This window comes from Quercus lobata, chromosome 1 (genome assembly GCF_001633185.2).
Source record: "Quercus lobata isolate SW786 chromosome 1, ValleyOak3.0 Primary Assembly, whole genome shotgun sequence".
Taxonomy (NCBI): Eukaryota; Viridiplantae; Streptophyta; class Magnoliopsida; order Fagales; family Fagaceae; genus Quercus; species Quercus lobata.
Window position 1 is genome coordinate 42602541 of NC_044904.1, and position 11433 is coordinate 42613973.

General features: G+C 39.1%; 1 protein-coding gene across 1 annotated transcript; it reads right to left on the minus strand.

Annotated features, from left to right (window-relative positions):
- Positions 1-869: 869 nt before the first annotated feature.
- LOC115954252 lies at positions 870-1514 on the minus strand. The gene has a single exon (XM_031072169.1). It carries the CDS (start codon positions 1512-1514, stop codon positions 870-872), a length of 645 nt encoding a protein of 214 aa, XP_030928029.1.
- Positions 1515-11433: the final 9919 nt, after the last annotated feature.

Here is an 11433-nt window from a genome sequence, read left to right on the forward strand (position 1 = left end):
TCCACATTAGATCAAGAAAAATGCCCTTTTTCTTAGCCTAGGATTGGTAATAAAATCAATTAAAGTCAAGTGACCAATCACACCTTAGAAAAACCCAATGAGTGGTGGTGACTTCACTTACCCTTGGTAATTTCCTTAAAATTGACTTATATACCAGTCACACACCCGTGGTACAACCTCCCTCCACGAGCTCCGAGCTCCTAAGCTTGAATGCTCTAGGCAACGCGTGAGTGTCCCCGCGATGGGTGGTCAAATAGCCACGAGGCATCGACACACTTTTACAACAAATTCTAAGTAATAGGTTGTTTTAGGCTGTTATTGATAGCAAACAATAACTTTAGTAGTGGATTCAAATAGAAAACAAGAAGAAACTTAACACCTTGGATTTGTATTGAAAAATATTGTAAATGTAGCACTTCTCAAAAAAGAAAAAGAAAAAAAGAGCAATACACAAAAAAAAAAAAAAAAAAAAAAAAAAAAATGCACAACATTTTTCACAATAATTGAGTTAGGAAACTTTTACTAGTTTTCATCTACGTCTACCACTAACATCGCTTTTTTACTTACCATTATCAATCTTCCACATCAATAAGTGTAAGAAGTTTTGTCAAATTTTTTGTCTATAAACTTTCTAAAAAAAAAAAACTATGTGGATCATATTAATTAGTAGTAATTTTGCATTCAAAACAAGATAATCAGTTTTCGCTTTAAGCCCCCAAATACATCAAGCAGCCCGTGCAAGCACCCAATTGTGTGTTCAATTTTGAAAAAAATGTTTTAGAAACATGGTTCAAAACACATTGTTTTGTTTACATTATTATTATTATTATTTTCTTTTTTTGAGAATTGACTACTTGTTGTATTAAAAGTCAAGAAAATGGAAAATCATTCAAAACAAAAGACAAAATGTCCGTTGGAACACACTTCAACCAGACTTGAGAAGAAGGAGATGATCTCGCTTGCTGGGCTAAGGCATGCGCTACAGCATTACCTTGCCTTCCTACATGAGCGAAAGATATACTCTGAAAAGAGTTTGAAAGAGATAGAATATCCTTGATGAGATGCCCCCCTCGAGAATTTTCCATACCGGATCCCTTTAAGGCGTTGACAACAGATTCAGAATCGCCTTCACAAACACCCTGAACATGACCCAATTGTGCAGAAAAAGAGATAGTAGGCCGTGCCACAAGAAGCTCAATGAAATCCATTGTTGGAGGTTTTGCAATCTTCTCGAATAAGGCAGCCATCACTTGACCCTTGTGATCTTGGATTACCACCCCTATACCCGCCATGTCTGACTCTCCAAACATTGCTCCATCATAGTTAATCTTCACCATATCTGCTATTGGAGGTATCCACTTGCGAGGGACATCCCGTTTTCTTTGAACAGAGGGTCTAATCATACTCCTAAAATCGCTGAGGTAGTTCTTAGCAAAACCAATGATATTACAGAGGGGCAGAGGATTTTCTTGGGGTTGAGTTTTATTTCTCTGATACCAGATTGACCAAGCCATTGCTGCAAATAATGGAACTGATGCGGGTTTGGCTCGGATTTTTTTAAAAACCTCCGAAAAAGAATCAGTGCTCACAGAGTTCCTATCCACCCAGTCAAAATCCGAATCCCAAAAAACTTTGATGCAATCACAACTCCATAAAGCATGGACAACTGACTCCGATTCTCCTGCACAGCGAGGACACTCTGATTCATTAAGAATTTTTCGCTTCTTTAAATTTTCTTTTGTGGGCAATGAGTTTGTGCAAGCCTTCCAGAGAAAATGCTTAATCTTGCCTGGCCTTCATCTTCCATATGCTTTTCCAAAATCCCAGCTGTGATTCTGAGACTTTTGGATGGTTTGTGTCAAGGTTATGAAGTTCACAGAGAAGTTTATACCCCGATTTAACGGAATAGCTGCTCGATTTTTCAGAACTCCAAACCAAAGAATCGGGTTGTGGAATAGAACTCAAAGGTAGAGACTTAATAATTCTTGCTTCAGGTGGATGAAAACACCAATCTATGAGATTGATGTTCCACCAACCCGTTGCTGAGTCTATCAAGGAATCCATAGTGGACTCCGGTGCTAGGTGCAAGATCGAGGAGGTGATTCTGCCTTCAGGACTTGGTAACCTTGCGTCTTTGTAAATTTGGACAGATTTACCACTACCAATTCTCCAAAAGGATTCTTTCTCAATTAACTCTCTGGACCACAGTATACTCTTCCATGCGAAAGAGCTGGTAGAGGGTTTAGCTTCAAATATTGAATTGTTTGGAAAATACTTCGCCTTGAATACTCTATAAAATAGAGACTCCTTGTCATGTATCAACCTCCACACCTATTTGGCCAACATGGCTTTATTAAATTTGCAAAGATTTTTAAAACCAAGACCCCCCTCACTCTTTGGTTGGCATAAAACCTCCCATTTTGCCCAATGGATTTTCCTTCTATTTCCCTTTTGTCCCCACCAAAATTTTCGAATGAGCATCTCAATATCATGACAAAGACCCATAAGCAATTGGAAACAACTCATGGCAAATGTAGGAATGGCTTGAACCACCGCCTTTAAAAGCACTTCTTTACCCGCTTGCGACAAAATTTTTTCCTTCCAACCTTCAAAGCTTACCCCACACTCTATCTTTTATGTAATTCAAGCTCGCTTTTTTCTCCTTCCCACCACTGCTGGCAGCCCCAAATACCTTTCACACTCCTTGATTTCAGGCACTCCGAGTAGATTTTTTATTTCTTCCTTAGTAGCACAAGAGGCATTATTGCTAAAGAAGAGAGTGGTCTTGTCCGAATTAATTTTTTGACCCGATGCCCTCATATTTTCCCAATATCTCCTGAATTTTTTCCACATCACCCACCCTAGCTCAACAAAACACTAAGCTATCGTCTGCAAAAAGGAGATGAGATATCTTAGGGCCATTTCTACAAAGAGACACACCCTCTATATGTTTTCTATCCACTGCATGTTCTAGAAGCCCATTTAGGCCTTCCGAGCATAATAGAAAAAGATACAGGGAAAGAGGATCTCCTTGGCTCCCCATTGACTAAAATCGAATAGGTCACAGATTTTATACACTCCAAAATCCATCCTATCCAAGTTGAGTGAAAGCCCATCTTCTCCATGATCCTTTGAAGGAATACCCATTTCAAGCAATCGTACGCTTTACTCATATCCAGTTTGAGAGCCATATGTCCCATTTTCCCAGTTTTTCTCCTCTTCATATGGTGTAAGTTTCAAAGGCCACTAGGATGTTATCGGAAATAGCTTTTTCCGATTGAAAGGCACTCTGAGACTTAGAAATAATATGGGGTAAAACTTTCTTCAACCTGTTTGCCAACACTTTTGATACCAGTTTATATAGAATATTACAAAGGGCAATGGGGCAGAATTCAGTAATAAATTCAGGGCTCTTCACTTTAGGAATAAGAGTAATAAAAGTATGATTCAAACCTGACTTTATTGAGGTTGAGTTTAGGCAAGAAACCACCACTTTGACTACATCATCTCCTATGCTCTCCCAATAATGTTGGAAAAAAATTGGTGGCATTCCATCTGGACCCGATGCTTTTAATGGGGCCATTTGCTTCAAAGCTATCTTCACTTCATCCTTTGAGAAGTTTCTGATTAAACAACTATTCATGTCTTCCGTCACCACCCGTTTTGTGAATTGAACTACTTCCTCAATATCATGTGGATTAGATGTAGTAAATAATTGATTGTAATACTCAACTATCATCACTGAAACCTCTTCATTACCTGAGGTCAATTTTCCCTGTGGGTCTCTAAGTTCTGAAATGCTATTTTGTCGGAATCGCTGTGAAGCCCGATTATGGAAATAGCTAGTATTTTTGTCCCTTGATACCATCCAGTGCACATGGCTTCGTTGTTGCCACATTTTTTCCTCCACTCTAAGAAGCTCGGCCACCTCCCCTTTTAATTGGATAAAAAACTCTACACTTCCACCTTTCACTGCTGCCTCTTCCGCTTTTTTCAAAATCTTTTTCTTTTCCGTCAAGGTATTAATTACATTACAAAAATCCTTCTTGCTCCAAACTTGCAACTGAGTTTTACAAGTAACAACATTTTGAATGACTCTAGACATAGGCAGGTCAGAGGAAACGACTTTCCAAGCTCTTTTAACTGTGTCATGACAGCCTTGCTTTTCAAGCCACATCTGTTTGAAACGCCATGGGCGTTGGGGATTCGAAGTGATCCCTTTGGGTAAGACCATTATAGGGCTATGGTCAGAAGAAGCACAAACCAGAGTTGATACCTTTGTTGCAGGAAACATGTCATACCAGGCTATTGAACTTAGCGCTCTGTCCAACCTTTGCCAAACCACTCCACCACCTGGAAAAGTTTTGAACCAAGTAAACTTATTTCCCACAAAACCAAGATCAAACAAACCACATTCATCTAAAACTTCTAGGAATTTCTGCATCTATCCATACGGTTGTAACCGGCCTCCCAACTTTTCATGAGACTTCAAAAGTTCGTTAAAATCACCTCCACATAGCCACGGAACAGAGAAACGATTATTTAAATCACGTAACAAATCCCAGGATTCCCTATGAAGCTGAGTTTCTAGTGCTCCATAAAAACTCGTGAATCAACAAACTTTTTCCTTCCCTCTGTTGATCAGAACATCAATACGATTTTGAGAAGAAGACATAACTTGCAAGTCAAAGTCTTTCTTCCAAAACAGTACCAAGCCACCACCACGAGTTAATCTTGAAACCCCATGATGATGACCAAAACGAAGCGAATCACGTAAACCAACTAGCCTAGTTTCATCCATCCATGTTTCGGCTAAAAACATCACTGTAGGATCTTGTGACTGAACCAAATCATCGAGCTCTTGAATTGTCTACCGGTTACCAAGCCCTCGACAATTCCAAATAAGAATACTCATTGCCTCCAACGGGGTTGCTCCGCAACCTCCGCCGATCTCAAATGTGTAGCAAATAGCACACTTAATCTTTTAGTTTCCTCCTCTCTCTTCTGTTTTTTCTCCTTCTCTGTATTAGGCTCCTCACTGCCTTGTATTTCCTTTGCTTTACATTTTAAGCCTTCAGCCCCATGCATAATTGTCTCCCTTAAATCCAAATTGGGCCTATTAGTTACTCTGGTCCATTGGCCTTTTTTTAAATCACTTTGTGGGCCGGGCCCAATTCCTATTTTTCTAGGCACACTTGGCTCTTTTGTGATTTTTCTTTTTCCTATGTTCGCACCCTTTTTTTGTTCATCCGTTGCAAACTGTCCTATTGTACATCCCAACAAACCTACCTCCCTGCTCTGACTGTCCTTGTTTTGGGATATCTATACACTTGATTGACTTACCAAGCCCTTTATATTATCCATTGGATCTTCCAATACCTCTGAAAGTTCAAATATGTGTATAAACACCCTTGAACGTTTAGACCCCCAATTTACAAATTAACTAATTCAAGCTTTATGTCAAACAACAAGTGTGCGGAAAATGAACACAAGCTATAATATAGAATTGGATAAACTATCTAAGCCAAATTAAAATCACAACCCACAGCAGATAATAAAAGGCAAAGATAAAAGGGAAGGAAGATGCAAACACAAAGACAACACGCGATGTGTTATCGAAGAGGAAACTGAAGCCCTCGGCGTAAAACCTCTCCGCCGCCCTCTAAGCAGTAAACAATCCACTAGAAAATGTAGTTGGGATACATGGACAGCAATAGACTCTCCAAGCCTAATCTACCCAGTGCACCTAAGGGCTCCAAACTTCTTGCTCCAACGAGGTTGTGCCGAACCTTTTTCTTTTCTAGCTTCCCGGATTCCGTTACTAGACCGTAGCATCAACCAATGTAGATTGGTTCCTTTCTAACTGCTTCCCAGAAAACCAAACAGCCCTCTCACAGTGATGAATATGGTGAGAACAAGGTTTTGGTAAAATGCCTCTCAAGGATTTGACAATGGAGAGGAAGAGAGTTGAGGGATTTGAAGAGACTCTAATATATAGATTGTAGGTGAATCAATCTTGTTTTTCTTTAGGGTTTCTCTCTCAAAATTTTCTCTAGAAGCTCTCTTTCATTTGTGGGTATAAGGGGTATTTATACTGGAGTGAGAGAGGATCGTGAAACGTCAGGTTTTACAAAACAGGGGTGGCTCGCGGCTTGACCTCGCGACTTGACTGAGTCGCGAGATCCAGTCGCGAGATAACCGTATGGCCAGTTGTCCTGTTTTGTCCTGTAGTGCTCCAGCTAGCATGACTGTCCACCTTCTAGCATGCTTGGCACGTGTGCTGCGTCTGGAGTCTTGAAGCCGCGAGCCACCCGCGAGAACAAGCCGTAAGTCTCTGTTTTCTTGCACACTCTTGAGCAATCAACACTCTATCTCACTCACTACCCTTACAACAAACCGACCTAAATACAGGGTTACTAAATGCTGAAATACAAGCAAATTTAGCACGGAATAAAGCTAATAAAATGGTTGATTAAATTCAACCTTACAATCTCCCCCTTTGGCTATTCCGTGACGAAACCCTAAAACAGACTCTAGACTTAACATGTGAGTTGGGAACAGTTGAACAAAACTCAGTCACACCTAACTTTAGAAACTGTGAAGCACTTGAATCATAAGAATATAAAACTCCTGAAACATAACAATACACCATGATCATTGTATGCAGAAAAGCATGAAATGCATATGAAACAAGCTTAAGGTGATCAAGCAAAGATGAAGTGAAGATTCAAATCATGGCTTGATCAACCAAGTAATCACCACAAGGTAGTGATCACAGTGCTTATTCACACTTGGAATGAACACTTGAACATACAAGTTAACAAGAACAAAGCAAGATACTTGTATGCCCAACACTCAACCAATGCATAATACACTAAGTATATGCATCTAGGAACAATCCTACAAGGGCACAAGAGTGACAGTACTTGAAACAAAATGCAAGACATTTAGATAGAAGTACTGATTTAAACAAAGCATAAAAGGCTGCATTAAGCAAGGTACAAACCATAAAGCCTACAAATTATGCATAAAAACATAAACCTAAAAGCTTACATAAGCGACATGGGTACAAATCACAATATATCAACACAAACTGAATCACATCAACAATATATATAAAGAGTAAACCAAGTATATGAGATAGGAGTTAGAAACAAAAATACACCAAAAACCACAGTGTATCAAACCCATAAAAACACTAAATACCCAAAACATAAACACATATAAACAATGTCTGATTTTGACATCTCCCCTTCAACATATTACTCCCCCTTAAGAGCTACTTTTCTGCTTCTCATCAACAAAAATAATATCTCCCCTTTTTTGATCGGAATGGCCAAAGGGTCACTGTCCATGCTGGGTGGTGAAGCTGTCAAGTTTCGCAGATAAAATATCAATCTGGTCCTGCATGGCTCTCATCCTCTCAGAGTGCTCGGTCTGGACCCCTCTGATTCCATCAAGTCGTTCCAGAATGACTTGAAATGCATCTGGAGGTGTATCTGAAGAAGTTGATGCTCTAGTCCTTTTGCCACTCCTCCTGGGTGTTGAGGTTGATGCATGCCCTGCTTCCTCTGCCTCAGTCTCCATTGGGACACCCTCTCCTTCATCACCTTCATCTTCTTCACCTGGAAGCCGAACACTTATCCCCTTGAAGGTTAGCTTGTTAATTGCAGAGGGTGTGGACATGGGACTGATGTCTCGAGGGATTGGAACACCCTTCTTTCTACAGATCCTCATTAGCAAACTAGGGAAGATCAGTTTTAGCCTAGAAGTGGTTCTAGTCTCATCCACAATAGTGTCATATATGTGGGAATTGATGTCAATGAATGTCTTTTCTTTGAGATCCATCAAACAAATTGCTCTTGCATAGTTGATTGTAGTCAACTTCCTTATGGGATATAGGTTAAACATCATGATTATAGTTAGACACCTCATGTCCACTGGAAAAGCTGTGGTATTTAGAAATTTCCCTTCTCTCTATCCACCTATCCTCTGTTGAACAGTTTCAATAGACACAATCCTATCTTTGTAATTGACAAACTCCTGGTCTTCTAATCCTTCAAGACCTAGCACATCATCAATGTCATGTGCATCCAAAGTAAACTCTTTTCCTCTAACCCAGCAGCTTAGATCATCCTCCCTTATCACAGCATTTGAATAAAACTCCCTAATCAGGGGTTCACACACAACAGGGAGATCACTTAGAAGCTTTTCCCATCCTCTCCCTTCAAAACAGCTGGGGATAAAAGTGTTCCTTAAATCCTCCAAATCCACAAACCTTTCTTGAATAATTCCTGCTTTTAAGAAGAAGTCCTTGTATCTCTCAAAGTGGGAAACAGACTTGAACAAGTTAGGGTCCATTTTCATTCGCTTATCTGCCTTCTTTGCAGGTGTTTTCTTCTTTAGGGATGAAGGTGCCATCTGTGAACAATCAGAAGAGGCCACAACAACATAGAGCAATACAAGTGAAGAACTAATCAATACTATGTAGTTAACAAAAGAAAATGCAACCACAAAGATAAACTTAAATACTTAAACCTTATGCTACTTAAATCAACCACACGGATGAACAAGCCTAAAAGAGGAAACACAAGAACAACAGGGAAAATGCAGGGGAGTATTAAAGCAGCAGAGATTGAAAACATCCTAAAGACAGATATATGTCAATGAGACATACAATATGATGAGAATGACATGACTCCTAATTAGCATAGTAAAACTCACAGATGCTCTCAATAGATGCACACAATAGATCAGGCACATTCAGCACAGTAAACCTCACATCCACAATAGGAACATTTTGATTCAACTCATCAACATAAGATCAGATAAAATGAGTAACCAATAGCTAAGCACATGATGAAGAACAAAACCAACAACTTAATTAATTTCAAACTCAAGCAATAGCATCCACAAGCTAAGCATGAACAAAAAGTAACAGCTGAAACACAAACAAAAACATCTCAAAATCATAAACAAATGCTAATAATCCAGAAGGAAAAACACAAAATCAAGTAAAATAGAGTTCAAGAAAGAAAACTCATACCTGTTACTTGAAGATTTTGAGCAGAAATTAAGCAACAATGGAGTTTGAAAATGGGTACACGGAGTGTCTGGGAAGGAGACAGTTGAGAGAGAAGATGAATAGTCACAAAAATTTGAGGGAAAACTGAAAAAGATTTAAAAATTGCCCCTATTTTTGCCAAACACACGTTTTTCGTGACTGAAGTGAGTCGCCAACAAGTCGCTAGGTCAAGCCACCAGAACACTCAAAGACAAAAATTTGAAAAAAAATTTCTAAGTGTTTTTCGCGACTGGAAGGTCTACCCGCGAGAGAGTCGCGAATTGAGCCGCGAAAATCTCTGAGTAACCCTCGCGACTGGACCTTCCACTCGCGAACAAGTCGCCAAAATTGACCCGCGAACTCGCGATTGAGGCTCGCGACTTGACTTACCTGTGACTGAGTCGCCAAAACAGGGCAAAAATGGATTTTTGAAATTTTCAGATTTTTCTAACAAAATACTTTCCAAAAACACCTAAAACACTCAAAAATCTTTTTGTGCTTGAATTATCAAAGATTGAGCATGTGAAAACACATTTCATCAAGTACAATCACACAAATAAATATGGCATTTATTGAACATAAACTTGTGTGTTGTATGTGGATATCAACAATGAGATAGTCCTCAGTCTAATGTGAAACTTCAATGATCAATTCAACTAAGGCATACACAATTAGCACTAGATTATGTGATCCATCTCAATTATAGAAATATGTATATATGACCTCCCACAAAACTTGATAACATTCTTGGAGCTTTACATTTGACTCCACTTTCAATCATAACATTTGATCTTTTTGATCCTTTTTGAGACAATCACCTCTCATTGTGAGAGTGATATTTGATATTTCACTTTAATGAACTAGCCTTTGGCTTTTTGAATAAACATTCACTTTAATTTTAGGTCGCTTACCCTTTTTCCTAGTCAAATACTAGAATGTGCGATAGACTTTTGCAGCTCAATATCTCTTTTCATTTGGAGATTTACATTTGGTGAGCTCTTTTTAGCAAAAACAAAAATAAAGAGTGGGAAGATATATAGACACAATTCTATGCATGTCTCAAGATCATCATAACCATTCACTAATCATTCATGACTAGTTTGAAGATCTATTTACAATAATCACATAGATTTCAAGATTTCTCCCACAGTGATAAGAGTGCAATGAAACAAGCTATGCTCGAAAATGTACAAAGCCATTAGCACAAAGATACAAGGCAAAACAAGTTTTGAGACAAAAACTCAACAATGTCAATCAAACTTTTTGATTTTCTGATTTTTATGTAATTTTTGGATTTTTGACACAAGAAGAAAAAGATTGATCAAAATCAAAAAGAAAACCAAAAGTATGTACAAATAGACAAACAAACAACCATCACATAAACAATAAACAAACAATCAAATATCGTCACAAAGCATAGGAAGTATTAATGCATGGACATGTTGTAATGCTTATGCATGAGTACCCTTTTTCACCCACACGTCACTTGCGTTTGGGGTGATTTCCTTATAGGATTGGGTATGGGAGTTAGGGCTTTCAAACCTTCGTGAGAAGCTTTCCAAGCAGTTGGTGAATGCACCAATCATCTTCATCACGTTCATCATTCCGGGATCACCATTTTGATCTCTCGATTGTTCACCTGCCCAATTTCTTCTATCATTTCTAGGTCCTTGTGACCTTTGAGGAGTTGCACTATTCTTTGCTCTCAGCTTTTGGCAATTTGGTTGAGTATGCCCTTGAAGTCCGCAATGATGACACACATAAGTTGATCTAGGACCTCTTTGTGGTCGTGGATGAGACTTGGCACGAGATTCAGACCTGCCCACAGATTGATTACGGGAATTCAACAACCATTCGTTCCCCACATTTCTCTTCTCCTCTATCTCGGGCTTCTCAGCAATAGGACCAACATCAGCTGATTCTTTGGTCTTTATAAACTTCACTTCTTTAGTGACATTTCCAGATGAGCTACTTCCTCTGGTATATCCCAACTCGGATTTTTCTGAAAAGCTCTTTTGAGATGAAATAACATCATCTAGCTTCTTGGTGGTGACCCTCTCAATTTTAGCATTTGCTTGCACAACCTCTTGCTCAAGAAATCTCACTTTTGTGTAAGCTTCTGACAGCTCACCATTCAATGTCTCTATCTCACATTTGGCATCCCTATATCGGATTAGAAGACTTTTATAATCTTCCTCTGCCTTCTTCATTTTTCTCACAACTGCCTTGGCCACCTAAGCCCTCCAAGCTTCTTGCTCCAACGAGGTTGCGCCGAACATTTTTCTTTTTTAGCTTCCCGGATTCCGCTACTAGACCGTAGCATTAACCAATGTAGATTGGTTCCTTCCTAACTGCTTCTCAGAAAACCA

Excerpts from the sequence above, each read along its gene's own strand:
- LOC115954252 (XM_031072169.1), bottom strand. The coding sequence starts at position 1,514 with ATGGCTTGGTCAATCTGGTATCAGAGAAATAAAACTCAACCCCAAGAA.